Below are 18,735 nucleotides of genomic sequence, written 5' to 3' on the forward strand. Positions count from 1 at the left end.
GCGATCATGTTTATTAGTTACAAGGATTATATCACTTATTACAGAACATAAGAATTACGATTTATAATTGGGTACGTTTTACTAGCGGCCCGTTCCGGCTTTGCTCTAATAAAACCATAATACCTGAATGATATAGGTACTAAACCTTCGTCAGGTTAGGTACGCTATCTATTGGTAAAGACCGTAGAAAAATCCATCCAATAGTTTTTGAGTTAAACACGTCAACGTGTTACACATTCCTACCTATCACTATAACTATTCCACAAATACCTACTGACTCAGCCATTCAAATAAACGTGGCCGAACGAGATTCGCAACTCTTTGCTCTGTCTGCACCTGTAACTGTTAAAGACGTCTACCTACCTGTTTCTTTATTTCTTCTAAATCCGTAATAGATACCTATAAAATAATTCCGTCGTGTATTCAATCTACCTAACTTACTCTGTATTTTTGTTTTAAGGTATGTAACCCAAACCAAAAAATATAAGTACCAAGAAAGGAAGGTAATTTAACTACACATTATACTTAGATACCTTGAGGCCTTTTATTGAAAGTACATCTATATACCAACAAATTATTTTAAAAATATATAAAAATGTATTTAAACATACATGATCACTTTGATAGGTCACTGTCATTGAGGAAGATTTATTTTATTTCTGAGGTTCAGGCAAGTTTGAAGTTTAGGTGAGTCATACTTAAACATAATCATTTCTGAACCACCATTCTCATAAAATATTTTCGCAGCTAAAATTTTATAATGACTTTATACTTATTCAAAATACATGTATCTCGTCACTAAAATTAAAAACCGCATCTCCCTTTAGCTCCAGCCAGTAAACAACAGCTCTTTCTCACCTTATCAGAACCGTGACAATGACCGACAAATAGGACTATAGTCTGACATTATAATGACGCTCTTATCGCCATTGCAGTAAGGATTAAGGAGTTCACGTGAGCCCGCCCAGTGATCGAATTTTTAAAGTTACAACGTTTAGAACAAAAATGTTATCGTCATACTTATTATTCATTAGAATTTGTAAAGATTTTCTAATTCGCTAAAATTTGATTACCGGTCATGGCGGTCATTCTTGCCCAGGCTGGGTCCAATAAGGATAATATATTAATATTCAATAAGGATAATAAATCCAAAAAAACAACAAGCACGACGTTGCTGACCCAGCAAATTCGTATATAACAGGCGTAAAATGCGTTTTCATCACCCTATTTCACACTATTATAATATTAATAGGGGATAAGAAACCCTGTTACAACGGTATAACACGGTGTCTCTCATAAATAAAAACAACGGTTATGTACGTTTACCACATGGCTTTATAAATAAATCTACCGAAAGCACTCTTATTTTTTGTGTTTCTCTGAAACCCTAAAATTCGAGAAGTTCGTTACTCGGAAAGGGTTAGTTGGGTTTTGCTATGTTTGAGAGTCTTTTACTGTGTTTATTTTTTAAGAACACTTTATCACGGTGGTGGTGTAATGGTTAAGACGCCCGCCTGCGGATCGAAAGGTCCCAGGTTCGAATCCTACTCGTGCCACATGAGTTTGTATACCGATCTGACTCAAGTATAGTAGTTTAAGTTATATTAATAAGTTTATAATAAGTTTATTTATTCAGTTGTTGGTCTTTAGTCTCTTATTTTTGACAAACATTGGATCCCACAATCTCCTCCGTGTACATTATGTGAATGCAAACTGGAACATTAGAATCTGTTCAGCTGCGAGTCTGTCCACGTGCTTTGGAAGGTTCGAGTTCAAATTCGAGTCAATTCCAATCAAAGTAAGGAATGTTTTGTAGCTAGAAGACGATCGGTTAAAAAAATACCTCAACAAGACAGAATAATGAAATCGCATTTCCAAGAAAAAACTATGTTAAGATTGCCAACACGTGTCTTACACTTCCAAAACATAAAACACAATAGTGAAAATATTTGTTTATTTATAATACATTGTTTTGTGTGAAGCTGTGTAGAAAATTCCCACGACTCCCGAGCGTTCTCTTACGTTTAATTTATCACTCAACGTTATAGCTAGAATAAATTAAATTGCAACAAACCAGATAGTATGTTTCTAGACCAGACGGAATAATTCACCCAATCTACTCTGTTGTTCAGATAAAATTACATTTGCCGTTACGGTTAAACATTATGAGAAAATTGTATGGCCAGTATCCTATACGATTTCCTCTTCTATGACTCATAGATCAGTATAAAATTGTCCCAAATAATAATCTTAGGTCAATAACCCATTTTTCGCTACGTCTAAAAACATACTTTAAACGGAATTATATTTCTCCTTGTTTAAAACCTAGAGTATTTATTTATACAAAAATATTAATATAAAAACACTATGAAGCAACATTTAATTATAATGGTGATTTAAAAACGTTATAATAATAAGTGCTGTGTCTAATCAGGGGACATCGTTCAAAGATAATGACATTTCTTACAAACTAAATGACAATTTTCAGAAGTGGGAGTATCTCTTGGAATATTTCCAAGAAGACATCGACAAGAACATTAAATAGAATCAAATAAATTAAAACATACATTAAGTATATAACAAGTCCATTTAGACTTAAAGGACTGCCTCCGCCTTTTTTTTTTTCATTATTTTTACGGTATTTTGTGAGTAAAATACTCATGAAAATAAAATGTATGCACGTGTTTAAATAATAAAACACAGTGATTTAATGTCACTTAATTGATCAATTTTATTACGTGTTTATTATTTTTTAAATCTCATAGTATTTAAGAATGCATTGGACTGTCAATTTCAAAAACATTATTGTTTTTGACATTGACAAAACGTATCTGATTTGAAGTCCAGTTTGAATTTGATTGGTTAAATGCAGGTGTTAAGTTGAACTACAGAACTTGAACTCGCACTAATCAGCGCCTGTCCAAATTACGCACTTACACCAGCACTAAACACTCGCAGTTAATAGTATCAATCAACGTGAAACGGGCTGGACGTTTTCTGAAATAGTCTAACCACAGATTCTGTGAGTCTTTTGTAATATTGATATATAGATATATCAATATTACAAAAATTGTTCCATAAACTTATATAATTTGTGATAACCCCATAATATCATAGATCATACAAATGAGGATGTCACCCTGAATAGTATCAATTTAAACTAATAGGCAGGTGCAGGCTTCAAAATATACAAAGATATTAAATGCAAATATATTTGTAATATAAAAAAAAATCCATAATGTCGAGTCATGTGTTCACATTTGAATTTTCCAAATTGGTAGTTATTTTCACGAGTTCCAAAGTCGATAAAGATCGATAAAGAAAATAAAACAGGGACAGGTATATTATGTATTATATCTCTGTCCTTTACATAATGTATTGCATTCAATCATTCATCGCTCATTTTTTGTATTACAGTATTTGCTTAAATAGCGATATATTTTGTTGTACGGCGCTAAGGAGCAATCTTCTATGTTTTAAGGCCTGTTTTACCACTTTCTGATTCAATATTATATTTCGATTTTACAGCTAGATAAATCTGCCTGATGTCATTGGCCACAACACACACCATTTTGTTTGATACGTATAGATATAGGATAGGCACATACGTATAGACTATAGGATATTTTATCACCAAGCGTTGATGCAAGTCCTCTATATAATAACACGACAATATAACAATATTCTTTAGTACGTGAAAATAACAGCCAACTTAGAAGAACGCAAATTTAGCAACTTGAAGTAACACGCTGAACACAAATATATTCGTTTTTCGCATTTTCGTGACTCAAAAACTATGTTTTGGCCTTAATTTCTATTTTTTGTATTAAAATAAAAAAATCCATTTTTGGACCGCCCAATAATGAATTTTTGCTTTTGTAAGAGCAATGGATTACGATCGGCTGTGATGATTGATACGAATCTGTTCATTTTCTGTTAAAGATTTTTCAAGTCTTACTTCAAGTTGCTACCTTCTCAAACAATAAAACTATATAATAGCATTATTTAAATATAATTCATATATTTCTATAGCTTTTCTCTACAAGCCACTTAATTTATTTACACTGTGGCCCAAAATCACAAGTTATCTTCAAGGGCTGTCATTATTTACAAAGTACATTATACTGCACAGATTAAATTAAACCAAAGTTAGATACATCACTCCTGCTTTTGCTACAAAGGAAAAAGTACTTAAAATACACGCAGCGAGAATTCAAATTTCTTTGATTGAAGTCATAAATCCGAGTAGGGTTATAAAAATGTTTCGGGTTTCAGAGGCAGTGGATAAATTGACGAAATTGATGTGCTGACTGTATGTAAAATGCGTTTTTTCTTACAAGTCTTATCATGTAAACAATTATACCATGTCTTTTTAAGATTTTACAGCGATATAAATAAAATTAATTATTTTGATTTATTTTCAAAAAAAAACTCAACAATAAGTACTGTAAAAATTGACTACATGTTAGGAATTGTAAGAAAAAACCGAGTGTACGCAGTTATTTTTGCATTATCATGTAAAAAATGGTCCAAACAATAATTAAAAAAGTACGATCTTACGATTGCCATAAGCAATTGTCTTTTTTATGAATAGTATCACTGTGACATTTAAAAATAAATAAACAATTTGAATAACTTTTATAATTCTTTAGTGTTTCTCTCTACTAGGCAGGCAAGATTATCATAATATTGTCTATGTTTAGAGTTTACATTACTCACAATATATCACAAGCCAGCTTAACGCTTATGAAACAAGACAAAAAAAAAGTTAAGGAAACAAAATTATATTTAAATATAACAATTTAAATCTGCAATTCAATCTGTCTGTTGAAAGAGTAAATAATCACCGTCTAAAACTTGATTTTGTTTTTTATTTAATACTGTATTATTGTATGTATTTACAATTTATTATTTTTCAATCTAAAAAGGCAGTGTCCTATCTTCAATGCTTACTCAAAATAGTTTACTGATTGTCAGTAAACTATAGGTTTTTTTTAAATTTCATTTCTTCCACGCCGTTACTTCAAAAGCTTTTCCCGTGAATATAATTATTTTTTCGTGATGGATTTCTAATTCAATCATCAATCCTTATTAAACGCCGTTCATTATTTTTGAAGTCAATAAATTATATTAATGCATTAAATAATTTATTGACTAATTATTGACGCAATTAACAATTAATTTATTGACGCAAACCAAACCAAACCACAAGTTATTTCTCCATATGGATTGCGTTCCATATGGAGAAATAACTTGTGGTTTGGTTTGGTTTGCGTGGATTCAAGTCTGCTATAATATGAGATGTCAGCACTTTATACGCCAGATAGCGCGGCCGAAATAGGAACTAAACGCAAACCGTACTTTTGTTGGAAGAACGTATAGAGGTACGGTCCGCCAAATATCTGTGATCTATGTAACCATAGTGTAAGTATAATCATAAAGTCTCAAGCTATGCGACCATAGACATGAGATTAACCATAGAACAGCCACTCCAGTTCACCCAGAGCCTTGGTGTTAGGAGACCAGTTCGTCTAAGGCCTTGTCCTTGTTAAATTCGTGTTTGGCAAGCGCCGCGGAGACCCGGCCCTCGGAGAAGCCCAGGTCCATCAAGTCGCCGATCATCAGAAGGCCTTCGATTATCTGGAATGAGTAGTTCAAACATCACTGAAAATCACTCATGGAAATTTGGTTCCTGTTAGAATCGAGTCTACAATGATAATGGGGACTATTGAAGTCCTTGAGTAAGTACATCCATACTGGTCCATACTAATATTATAAAGAGAAAGGATTTGTATTTTTGTTTGTAATGAATATACTCAAAAACGGATAGGATGAGATGTTCAGGAACTAACATATGTAACATAATAACATATGCTAATTTTTATGGTTTTACCTAAGAAAAGCTAGGATAATATAAATAAAAAAATAGTTACCTACACGTACCTAAAAGATTTTCATTGTTTTCATCAGGACAACATTAGCTCTATACTAAACAAACATGATAACAAAACAATATGTAAAGAATTACGACTTGTCAAGATCAATAGACCAATAAAAATGATCATAACAACTGTCAGGCTTGGTGACAATTAGCACAGATCTCTCTCCCATCGTATGCAAATATATAATATCTTCACAGAATACAATAAATGGTTATCTATGAAAAATTAGAATTACCTTTTTATCATTATCACCTAAAAGACTACAGACTCTTGCTACCCTGTCCAGAGGAAATCCCATACAGTGTATGTTCTGACAAATATGCTGCAGCTTGGGCGGCAGCTTCTCATATGGATTTGGCAAATTTTCCGGCTTCTTTCTATTTCTTCGCTCATCCTTCTTCTTACAAGATGTTTCAGGGACCACTTTTGGGGCAGGACTTACATTATATGATCTTTCGTTGGCTCTTAGTTTGGCCGAAGCTAATTCTTCATCTAATTCTTTAACAATATCAGGCACACTTCGCGACCTTGACTTCACTGTATGCTGCGATATTGACATCGGACTCTGATTCTGAATTTGATTCGGTGTTGTATTGTATGTCACATTTGGAGAAGGATAAGACATTGACGCTGGTATATTAGGGCTTTGGAAATAATATGGTTGCGGAATGTAAGTTGGTTCATTAGGCATGTGACTAATATCTGATGGCTGCATTTGATTATTATAATAGTTGGTGTCAATTACTGAATATGGATTAGCTGGAACATAGTATTGGTAATTTGGCATGTACATATTAATATTATCACAGGTGTTTTCTGGTATATAATATCCATTTGATACTGGATAGTGTTCTGGGGAATACATCATACTAGGTCCATGGACAGGCTGCTCTATGTAAGTATTGGGTAGATAAGTCATTCCTTCCATTTGTGCTTGAGATGCGCAGTTGGGAACAGAGCTATAACCCTGATCTACAAACACTTGAGGATTACAACTCGTCCCAGAATCCCTCTGACTTTGCAACACTTGAGCTAGTAATTCCATATCATTTATAGTCTTCAATTCCACGTTATCAAAAGGACTTGATGTGTCATTCTCAAAATCTTTATAAGTCAATGTTTCTATGTTATGATTGTAATGTGGTATCCTATTAACTTTTGCACTCTTCTTAATTTCTTGTAAAGGATCCGGATCATCTAAGAGATTGTTTTGTTGATAGTTGGACTGCACTTGTATCGGTTGGAGGATGTTTAATTGGGGATCAGGAGCATTACTAGTAGTTGGTATTTGGATTTCTTGAGTAGCAACATCAACTGATTCGGGGCTCTCGTGTGTCGGTGTCACATCAGAATTAGCCTCAGCTTTTTCGTCGGGGGACAACGCACTTATCTCATCGGTGCTCGGGTACGACACGTCTGACACGCTCAACTGCTTCAACTTTTCCTCAGCCTCGGCAGCAGCGATAGCATCCAATTTTTTTTGTTTCGCCTCTTCCAACAGCTGTAAACGATGTCGCCTCTCGGATTTCTTTATTTCTTTGGCACGCCGGAGCTCCTTGAGTTTGGAGAGTACATTTGTTTCGAAAGTAGAACAATATTTAGCGCTGTCCACTACAGCCTGAGCTCGTAAAGGGCATTCCGTAACGCTGTAAGGCAATTCTATTTTGGGGGGCCGCTTGTATTTTTCTGATATTTTGACGGGAACGCCGTCCATGAAATCACTGAAATGAGACATGACAAACCACTACTTGCTCTTATTAAAATTGGTAATCAAACAATGAGATGACAAAGTTTGTTTCTATTGACTTTTTGCACTTTTAAGGTTACATGATCCACAATCAACGTCATCACTCGATATCTAAATTTTTTTCTACACAAGCTGGTATATGTTCGAACTTTTGTGATGTTCCATGGTCACGAAAAGCTTATATTTTTGATTAAAATTTTATTTTATTGGTGATTTTCCTGACGAAACCCTATTTTGCAAGTGAATGACAATAACTAATAAATGTCAAACTAACATCAACGTCAAAACTTGTTGCAAGACTAAATAATCGTGTACTTTTGTAGTTTATTTTCTAAACTCTGCATCAATTTTATTTCAAAATCATGTTTGAAATAAACAGATGCATTTTTATAAAAAATAGACTATTATTCTCAAGATTAACATTAACTTCGCGTAATCAATTTATTATTAATCATAAATTATTCAATTTAAAAATTTTGGCATAATGCTGGTTGCTTTTAGAACACCCAAAATTCAAACGAAAAAAGTAAAATCACGTGGACGTTTCATGGAGGATCGCCGTCAGATGTCGCTATAGGTATATCCAAAAAGTCATGGCGGATTTCTCAGTGGATTTTTACCGATTTGCAGTGGTAATTTGTGGGTAGAAGTATTATTACCGGCGTAGAAATAATTTGAGCTCGTTCTGTTAGCAAAGTGGTAAATCAGCGACACGCGTCACATTGAAGCCATTGGCCAATTTCGCAAATTACTCTGCTGAAACGTCGGACTTCGATAGATTGACTCGTCTCGGATTTCGGGAGTCCCAGGTTGAATAGATTTTTGTACGTCGCTCCATACTGTAATTAATTTACTACGCCTACGATGACACAGTAGCCGGTGGGAGGCGTAGTCCGCCATCGCATAAAACGTTTCAAATACAGGTTGGTACGCTTAAAAATTATAATTTTGAATATAACCCTGTAAGACCATTTAATTCAAGTAACATTGTTGATATTTTCAACAGATAAGTGGATATAATAATGAACGAGGGAGCGCCGGTAATGTATCATGCGAACGGGGGTTTCGGAGGCCCTGCGCCCGTATATATGGTAACAAATGGCGAGCGGCAGCGGCAGTTCGCCTTGGAGGCGCTGCAGGCCACGGCAGGGTCCGGCGGCCGGAGCGGAGGCTCTCCGGCGCACCAGCAGGGCACGCCGCGCCGCTGGCAGCCGCGCAGGGACCGCCCACATAGCAACAAGACAGAAAACACAGCATTTGGCTATGATTCTGATGATTCAAGTTTATCCAGCAATGCTTCGGGCTCAAACAAATCTGGAGAGAAGGGTAAGTGCTCGAACCTACCTACAATAACTTGTAATTTAGGTCCCTCAAAATGTGTACTTTGACTTTCCTCTCTTCCATTTACTATTTTGCAGATAGGTAAGTTATTTTTTACTATGCATTTACCTCTATATACCAAGGGAAAGAAATTGTTGTAATTTTTTATTTTAATGAATGAATGAATGCCGAAAATAACGACAAATGCCTACCCTCAAAATAAAAATAAACACCTTTGTGTCTATTTGTTTTCTCAAGATATTCAACTCCTATATTAGAATATATATCTAAATACATTACATTTCCACACCAAATGTTGTGGCATTCATAAATGATGTTGGTGACAATGATGCATTGGTCGACTGGCAAAGATATCTGATAGATAGTTTGTAGGTATGTGTTCTTATTTTCTGTGATCTGAGAGTAACAGATTACAGAAATTAATTTAAATTTGAATTCAAGTGTGTTCTCTAGAGTCCAAGTAAAGATTATGGGCTATCTTTGTTTCTTTATTCATATTTTTTTCTAATTTTACCCAGTTCAATGAAATGTTTGTTACATTTCATTTTAATTTTTGCAAATAGAATTGTTTTTGGAATAATTGTAAGAATATCAGTTGCAGAAAGAAAATGAAGATTTTAAAACTTGCTAATTTATTTTGTTTCTTTTTTTTTTGGAGGCTACAAATTGGGATATTAAAGCGACTAGTAAACTAAGCTCATATTTGTTTTTAACTATGCTATTTACAAAATCTAAAATATTTTTAACTAGCTGCCCTGTGCGTTTCCCTCCTGTGGGAATTTCAAGATAAAAGTATCATATGTGTTATTCCAGGTTATATTCTACCCATGTACCAAATTTCATAACAATCGTTGTAATAGATTTTGCGTGAAAGAGTAACAAACATCCTCACAAACTTTTGCATTTATAAAATTAGTAGGATATACAAATCAGTTTCAGTAAACCCTCTGCTGGTCTAGTGATAAATGGGTCACTGGTACAATCACGTGCAATCGCATATATACAAAAGCATTAAATTTTAGACTTTGTATTTAGGTACCTATTAATGCACGTGATTGTACAAAGTGCTAATAGCCGACTACACGATTCACCTAAAAATGTGATAATTGTATTACATAAAACCGTTTTTCTTATAATTTTTTTCTTACTTAAACCATAAAAATCAAATTCTAACATATATTTTTCTATTTTTATTAGCATTATTTAATTAGTAACTTCATAAGCAACACTTGTTGAGTGTCACTCGAGACCTAAACTGATAAACCCTGGTGTAAGAATCGGAACCCTCTTATTAAAAAAAAAGTTACTATATAATGTTTCGTCACTGTCGCACTGTCCAATATTTGACATTGCGAGAACATTCCAAGTATGCTTTATTTTTTTTTATGGTTAAGATAGTTTCTAAACCGTAACAATGACGATTAAATTGACGATCTAAACGTCGTTGTAAATTTGTCTGACAAATGCCATAGCGTCGTAAAATATGTTGCCACCCGTGTTAGGTAATATTGTGTACACGAGTGATGCCACCGTGACGCGATCTTATGTGACGTATGGTATGCGATTAGCTCTGACGTGATTATTATTTTTACACTAGCCGCACCTCTGGATTCCACTCCCGTGGCTATTGTATCTAGATACTTATGAACAAATTTGGATGTGCGTGAGTTTATTGTGTATAATTGATTTTTAATTTTCTTCACTAAAAATTTGTCTTCTTTTGCTTAAAGAAAAATGTAGACTTATTTATACTACCAAGCAGTCAAACAAGAATACGACCACAGTCAATGTGTGAAACGAAATAAGTATCAAACGCGCGTTGCCTAAGTGCCTATTTTGCGGCAGAAGTGGATTGGAGTGGGGTATCCAATCCATGCAGACGACTTTTGTACACCTACCTATCTATCTAGTAAATGACATATTTATCTCAGACGAGGGCACATCGCGCAGTTCAGAGCGCGGCAACGCGGGCGCCGCCGGCGGACACGCGGGGAACTACTCGCGCGAGTGGCGCCCTCGCCATCGCCACTCGCAGCCCGCCCGCCACCGCCGCCTGGCGCCCGACCGCTACATCAGCTCCTACGCGTTCCAGGTCAAGTTCACCCCCGACGATCTGCTCACAGGTGAGTGTTGGTGACTGCAGCTGGCTGTGATACAACTAAGTACCCGCTAGTGGCGTGCCTGTGGTTATTCATTAAATGGTCTTGCAAGGTCGCCATTTGTCTGGATAAATTTAAAATTTAATGATATGAAAATTCTGGATTCGAGCGAAAATCGAACCTAATAGAATCGATAGCTCGATGGTTAAGAGTACTGCCCCGAATAGACAGGGCATACCGTGACTATTCGGACATTGACAAGACATTGTGGATTGGAACGAGAACCAATGGGTTCAATAAATAAACAATAATAATATTGGTTCAATACACGAATAAAAATTCCAAAATGTTTTCATATAAGTACATTTTGAATTTTGTTAAAAAGCATGTGTGGCACAAAAAATATAAAGATACGGTTTTTACACAGATTACCAGTTTGCAAAACTGTCCCAAGTTTTTGAGAAAATACTGCGTCAAGACTGGTTAAACCCATATAAATTTTACCCTCGTTCATGATAACATTGTTCACAGGCTCAAAGTTCGACACACTGTCGCAGGAGATGTGGGACAAGTTCATCAAATCGCAGCAGAGCGAGGAGACCTTCCGGAGGAAGATGACGCTGTGGAGATATCTCTATATTAATATTAAGGTAAGTTCTCCGAGAAGGTAGACATGGAAATCACTCTGACACAAGAACAATATTCTTAAAGTTAAATAAACTGAAAAAGTTATTCAGTGGCTCCAAAAATGTTATGAATCCTATCCAAGTCTTTTATCTGAATATTTTCCTGGTTCCTTGCTTTACCATTTAGTGTCCCCACTCCACTTTGTATGGTCTTCAAAACATGAATATGTGCATCTAGAATGTTTTCAGTCGCTAAAACAAAAAGGTATACTAAAGAAAAAATAGTAAGTACTTCCTTTTCTATTACATACCTGCACCCCTTTCTATTGCAGCTACATACCTTTATCCTTTCCTTCAACAATTATGATGTTTTGCAAATAAAGTAACTGGCAAGAGCGAGAAATAGATTTGTATGATAAAACTTGAACATTTGTCCGCAGCGGATATTCCCCCGCTACTCGCTGTACGTGGTGGGGTCGACCATGTCCGGCTTCGCGCTGGACTCGTCCGACATGGACCTGTGTCTGTACGTGCGTCCGCTGGAGAATGTGGAGCCGCGTGCGCACGCGCTGCTGCACCTCAACTACATACTGAGCTACATCCGGAGCTTTGATCCCAGTGAGTGTTTGTACTGTGCGATATCAAGAACTAGCTTTTGCCTGCGGCTTGGCCCGCGTTAATTTTCCAAGATGATAGGTATCCTATGTCCTTCTCCATACTTCAAATTACAGGTATGCAAAATGATTACATGATACCTTCGTAATCCTTAATCTGATTATATACTATATTTAAATTTTCGTACTTAATGACATTTTATCACAAAGGCTTTATTCAATGAGAGGCTTTATTCAGAGGCATTCTGGAATAGTGGCCACATACAACCTAAGCGCCGATCATTTACCAATCTGATGGTCTGACGATATCGTCAATGTTACAGGAAGACGCTGGACGCATACTGCTTTGAATCGGTCCTTGGAGGCCTATATCCAACAGTGGACTTCTTGTTTTTAATTTGTAGCCTTGTTTTGTGTTGTAATAAGAAATCTTACTATTATTATTAATGTTGAAAGTTTGTGAGGATTTATGTATTTTTGTTACTCTTTCACACAAAATCTACTGGACCGATTGTTATGAAATTTGGTACACGGGGAGAATATAACCTGGAATAACAAATAGGGTATTTTTGATCTCGAAATTCCCGCGGGAGCTAAGCCCGGAGGTCACAGCTGTTTAATAATTTAAGATTTGATTAATTAACCTTAATTTTTAAATTAAGGTTAATTAATAATTTAAGATTGACCTGAAAAAGTTCCTACAAAGGTTGTGTTGTTTGAAGGTATAAAAGGCAGTATAATTTCAGACGCGGAGTTGATCCAAGCCAAAGTGCCCATCCTGAAGTTCCGCGACCCGCGGCACGGGCTGCAGGTGGACCTCAACTGCAACAACGTAGTCGGCGTCCGGAACACTACGCTGCTCAACACCTTCTCTCGGAGTGAGTATAGATATTTCTTGTTTTGTGCACTTTGTGTTTGTGTCCATCGCCCGCGCGATACATTGTGCTTAGTGTGGGCCATTTATTTACATCAATGGACGCACTAGGTGGCGCCACTGATAGCGCAAGTTTCTGTTATTATGACTTGACATTTTAAAAAATCTGCGCACAACGCAATCGTTAAAATTTTTTTTGGAAATGAAATTGGTCGAGTTGGTTCAATATGATAACACTAGTTGGTCCACAGTGATTTTGGTGCCGCCAATAGTATTACTGATTTGTTTGTATGTTGGTTACACAAGGTGCACCAAATTAAAGCAAATTTTATTGACATGTTTAATAGTGAAAACCTTATTGAAATTCATTCACTGGTTTTTGAGTAAATCGCGTTACTATAGTATTCCTGTAGTAGCACGTCGTGAACCGGCCATTAGGCGGATTTATCGCTATAGCGATCTTATACCTTCTCTAGGATATAACAAATTAACGATTAAATATTTTTAATAATTGTTATATGACTGGATACATTCAATGCTTCTGCTTCTTATTGCGAATCAAAATATTCAATTACAATTCAACCCATACTTCTGATCTCCACAATTAAGGCAGTTACTATGGTATTGAATATATCCCTGTGGCGATGTTAATGTGACGTGATGTGTGTGTTGCGGCAGTGGACTGGCGCGTGCGGCCGCTGGTGTCGCTGAGCAAGCTGTGGGCGCGCGCGCACAACATCAACGACGCGCGCGCGCGCACGCTCAGCTCCTACGCGCTCACGCTCATGGTCATACACTTCCTGCAGTGTGAGTACCTTACCTATATCTGTGCCGGTATAAAGTCTCGATTAATTGGAAATATATTTGAACATGTATGATCTGTTTCATCAATTTCTGATAAAATCTCATATTGTGGTCTGACAATCAGGTTGAGGTTGTTTGCTAGTTAGCCCTATCAAATACTTGCGAAATATGTATGTCATTCCAATACTGGCATGCCTACTTGAGCACTTGCTCTTCAGTATTTGACAAATACGGTATAATTTGAGAGACTATAGTGCCAAATGTTAAAAATCAGTTTTCTTTTTGTAAACCACTGTAAAACATATTGAGAAAGTATCGATGACGCGTACAGGTGGCACAAACCCGGCGATCCTGCCGCGCGGCACGGAGGCGAGCGAGTGGGGCGAGTGGGGCGAGTGGGCCCACTGGGGCCGGCACAGCAACCGGTCGTCGCTGGCGGAGCTGTTCGTGCAGCTGCTGCGCTACTACGCGGAGTTCCCGTACTCGCGCATGTGTGTGTCGGTGCGGCTGGGCGCGCGCGTGCCGCTGGCCGAGTGCGCGGGCGAGGCGCAGCAGTGGAAGCTGATCGCGGTGGAGGAGCCCTTCGACCTCAGCAACACTGCGCGCTCGGTGTACGACCCCGACACCTTCGGCCGCATCGTGGCCGCCTTCCGCGACTCTCACCGCCGCCTGGCCGCCGGCCTCCGCCTCGCCGACGCCTGGCCCGAGCGATGACCGCGGCGCCGTCTCATCGACTCCATTTTATTTTCTAGATTTATATTTATTGCGGCGATCCGACGAATCTCGGCTCTCGGGTTTGTCGGCGGGAAAGTTCCGTGGTTCGGTCCGACTCGGCCTTTGACGGCGATAGATATAGCGACCTTGGATTATTAAGTGATTGACGGTGACGACGGTCGTCGAATATATCTACCGCTCTGTAGAAGAGCAAATTTTTCGCTTTATACGATCGGTGTATAAAGAAGGTAAAAGTGTTGATTCGGGCTACGGGAACGTGTACGAAGCGCACGATCGCGTGTTTTTGCAGCTATTTGAGAAATTGAACACGTCACAAACCGTATTCTAAATCTGTCGCATCGCTGTATTGTATTGCATGTGTTATCGCTGCCGTAATGCAACCAAAAACGCTGAAATTAAGACTGAGTCATTTCGCTAGAACTCCACTAAAGAATTTTCTCGGCTGTCGGGACGCGACGGGTAATGAATGATACATAACTGGCAGTTTTGAAAATAAAACACTCACTTTTCGTCTCGATCGTGTACGTCACAACAATCATAAAATTAGATTTGCATTCATTTGCCAATCGGTCACACACTCATATGAATCGCTCTTTTAGATTTTGTTTCCCGAGTTGACATTTGGGATGTGTGACATGCGTCAAATGATGTTTTGATCAAAATTTGGTCCAGTGTTTTATTTTCAAAGCGTTATCAGAATCGGACTAGTCTGTGGAACAAAGCGTCGCCGGCCGAGGAGCATTAGATATATCATGTTAGGTGTGCTAGTCGCGTCGTCTGCGCCCGCTCAAGCGGGCAAGTTCCTATAGTATTGCCGCAGACGTATACCTTTGGCGATGACAATAATGTGAGAAATCCTATTGTTGAGTGACTCGCGTTACGAACCGGCCATCACGCGTCCGTTTTTAATGTTTATATTGTTTATTTATAAGTTATTTAAATAATATGTATTGTACATAGTAAGAATGAAAGTTACCAAAAAAAAAAACATAAATATTGGAATGTTTTAAGACTTTTAAGGTCCTCTGTTTTATGTAAATAGTATGTTGTGAGAGGGTAAATGACAAAAAAATATTATATATACAGTTATATGGTGTATGTTGTTGGGGTAGGCGTAGGCAGTCGCGAAGGAGTTCCGATTCGTGTGCTCTGGGTTGGAGCTACGCGCCGTGTCGACTGGAGGGAAATGTGCCTGGGATGTGGCGATGTCGTACCTTGCTATAGAGGTGAAGCTATTAGGAAGTTCGAGAATCGACCAATCAGCGCATCGTATGCATATGGAGCGGTGATTGGTCGATTTTCACTATCTAGTTCCGCTTCTATGTCGAAGGCAACTAACCCTGCGATCTATGCTAGAACATTCACGGGAATCTAGTATGAGCTTCTGTGCATGTCTCTAGCATAAATATTTAAATTACTCGCTAAAGTTCATTCCATTAAGACACATTTTCTTTGAGTTTCATGGCGACACGCAGGCCTGATATGTTTTCAAAATACTAATATATAATAATAATATAAATAAGTACATTAAGGTGCTATTACAGTAATTTGCTCCAAATTGCAAGTGCAATAAAGTCAGTGGTGCTAAAATATTATGTTGCCTTACGAGCGCTTCCTGGCTTGACGGTCGACGGGGCACGGGGCGATCAAATGTTAAGCATATCTTTTAAAAAATTAACAGAGATTGTACAAATTGTTATATGCGCCCCGTGTTGCCCGTCTGTAGACGTAAAATTTATATATCAAACACTATTTTATTCGTTTCGTGGATGAAGTTAACAGTATTTTTTCCATTAATATTTTTTTAAACCCATGAAATTGTAGTGTTGTCCTGCATTTTTGTAACCCAAAAGCAGTCTGCCAAATTCAAGCATTTATTAAAATTCCTTCTGAAATTATCTAAATTTGGCGGATTTGTATTCGTTTTGTTTTATGAAATTGTATTCGGTCAAGCGTAATGATTTAACATTATATTGCCATTTCCATATCAAAAACGGTGTAATAGCGAACCTTTATTAATCTACCCATCCCTTTCGTGCATAAAAAACACACTTAGGGTCAGTCTCCAACGAAGAAGAGAGCTGTGTTTTAACAGCGAATTTCGTATCGAGATTGTATTGGTTGTTACATCTGAGCACTGCTGAGAGCGGCGCCTCGCGAGTGTCCGCTTCGCTTCCGAACACACCAGCGCCCGGCGCCGGGCGACGCCTGCCGTTTTTATAAGCCTATGTATAAGTTTTATATCAATTTTACATAAGAGGCACTTGTCGCGCTGGAATATTGAAGTACAATAAATAATTTTAAAATGTGCTATATAATAAGAAAACTGATTATAGTTATCGATGCAAAGTGTCTCAAAAACTGTTTAATTTTTGAAAAAAGTTATAAAACTCGAAACCAATACAAAAAAATATATTGAAAAATCCAAAAAAAATATACAAAAAAATATTTAAAAATCACAAAAAAATACACAAAACAAAAATAAAATTCTGAAAAAATCTTTTTATTTTGACTTCTTTAATGTCAGATTTATCGCATGTTTTGACTCGTTTCGGAGCGTACATCTGCTCTGCGCATGTTCATAAGCTATTCTGCTACACACTGTACTTTCGTTCGCACTTTGGCTATCGACTGCCATAGTGTGATCATGTACAACGCTGTCGAAAAACTTTTCTCGTCACATTCGACCATTTTTTGCAACCTCATCCTGCCCCCATAATGCTTATGAAAACTTTAGGGGCTAATTGCTCGTATTCATTTCTGTTTGGGACCAAGGGACGAAAGTCGTAAGTCAATTCTCAGTGTCAGTCTTTAAAAAATAATTTACTACCGGTCCGATAGAATGTACTGAAAAAATATTTAGAGATCTTTAAATTCACACAATGGGTATTTTATGACACTGTGAATTTTACCTGAATAGAAATTATTTCGGGCAAACACAGCAACCAGTCACAATAAAGCACCTCCTAATGTAAAACTCAGAAATAAACTTTAATTTTCAGTTTAATTGTAACTACTCAACAGAACGCCTTGAGAACTGGTTTGCTTTTGTTTTGTTAATTGGTGCTCTTTGGATTTATTTTCAAAATTACTAAATGAGTTGTTTGAATTAACAATATAACATATTCTTAAATTCAAGAATTTGTTTCAATGAAAGGCCTTGTGCGAAGTTTTTTCGAAATCGATCATATTAGAAGATTTTAGTTACCCATTTTTCTTGTGTCAATCATCCATCTTGTAAATAGATAAAGAATAGAAAGAGTACAAATAAATCTTCTGATGTGTTTTAGCTGGCCTCACACAAGTGCCTGGCCACAAATTTCGATATTGCGGTTTGAAATCGTTATTTATATTTAGTATATTATTTGTTTATTTTTGACGCATAATCACTGCCAGACCATAAGAACTGGTTTAATATTTTTGTCAAAAGAAAATTTTCAACAACTTCTCATGTACTTAATGTTACAAAATTGCGATGAAAGTTCAAGTTAATAAAATGCAATTTACAAAACAGTGAACAATTCGGATTTTCATAAATTATGCAAATCAACAAGTGCAACGTTCGTTGTATATTTTGTGTATCATAAATCTGTAAAATATTTCCCAATTCTAAAATTATTTTCGCTGTCTATTTTTTTGATATACATTTTTGTCTTGTGTTGCATTTTATTTTTTGAACACAAGCAGTCGTCATTGTTGTACAAAATATTGTAAAGAAGATATTCTGTAATAGTTAAATATATACAAACTGCCAAAATATTGTTTGATTTTAAGATAAATCAATATTTCTCATAATTGTTTTTGTGCATTCAGCGTTCGATCGGTTTGTAAACTATCGATGTCGATATATCGCGATATAGTCGACATCGACAGTTTTAACAGTTTGGAACACTGCAAAAAAAAACTGTCAGTTTTAAGGAATGACTACCTTATATTGGATGAAACAAGTGTAA

The 18,735-nt window shown here is 36.7% G+C and overlaps 2 protein-coding genes across 2 annotated transcripts; one reads left to right on the forward strand and one right to left on the reverse strand.

The window, feature by feature from the left end:
• Nucleotides 1-1,940: 1,940 nt before the first annotated feature.
• Nucleotides 1,941-7,966, reverse strand: LOC128676039 (uncharacterized protein). The gene is made up of 2 exons (XM_053755938.2): nt 6,178-7,966; nt 1,941-5,640 (listed from the first exon to the last, which is right to left on the reverse strand). The coding sequence occupies exons 1-2, from the start codon at nt 7,675-7,677 to the stop codon at nt 5,515-5,517; spliced, it is 1,626 nt and encodes a 541-aa protein (XP_053611913.1). The 5' UTR covers nt 7,678-7,966; the 3' UTR covers nt 1,941-5,514.
• Nucleotides 7,967-8,253: 287 nt separating this feature from the next.
• LOC128676040 (poly(A) RNA polymerase gld-2 homolog A-like) lies at nt 8,254-18,577 on the forward strand. The gene is made up of 8 exons (XM_053755939.1): nt 8,254-8,612; nt 8,696-9,015; nt 10,962-11,153; nt 11,661-11,779; nt 12,196-12,373; nt 13,116-13,247; nt 13,922-14,050; nt 14,379-18,577. Exons 2-8 carry the CDS (start codon nt 8,712-8,714, stop codon nt 14,759-14,761), a joined length of 1,437 nt encoding a protein of 478 aa, XP_053611914.1. The 5' UTR covers nt 8,254-8,612; nt 8,696-8,711; the 3' UTR covers nt 14,762-18,577.
• The last annotated feature ends 158 nt before the right edge of the window (nt 18,578-18,735 follow it).

The sequence above is a fragment of the Plodia interpunctella genome, chromosome 15, assembly GCF_027563975.2.
Source record: "Plodia interpunctella isolate USDA-ARS_2022_Savannah chromosome 15, ilPloInte3.2, whole genome shotgun sequence".
NCBI classification, from domain to species: domain Eukaryota; kingdom Metazoa; phylum Arthropoda; class Insecta; order Lepidoptera; family Pyralidae; genus Plodia; species Plodia interpunctella.

Bases quoted from the DNA above. Each gene is read 5' to 3' on its own strand.
- LOC128676040 (XM_053755939.1), top strand. From the start codon at position 8,712: ATGAACGAGGGAGCGCCGGTAATGTATCATGCGAACGGGGGTTTCGGA. The intron at 9,016-10,961 runs GTAAGTGCTCGA...TATTTATCTCAG, and splicing joins AAACAAATCTGGAGAGAAGG to ACGAGGGCACATCGCGCAGT. The intron at 12,374-13,115 runs GTGAGTGTTTGT...GTATAATTTCAG, and splicing joins CATCCGGAGCTTTGATCCCA to ACGCGGAGTTGATCCAAGCC.
- LOC128676039 (XM_053755938.2), bottom strand. From the start codon at position 7,677: ATGTCTCATTTCAGTGATTTCATGGACGGCGTTCCCGTCAAAATATCA. The intron at 5,641-6,177 runs GTAATTCTAATT...TACTCATTCCAG, and splicing joins TAGGTGATAATGATAAAAAG to ATAATCGAAGGCCTTCTGAT.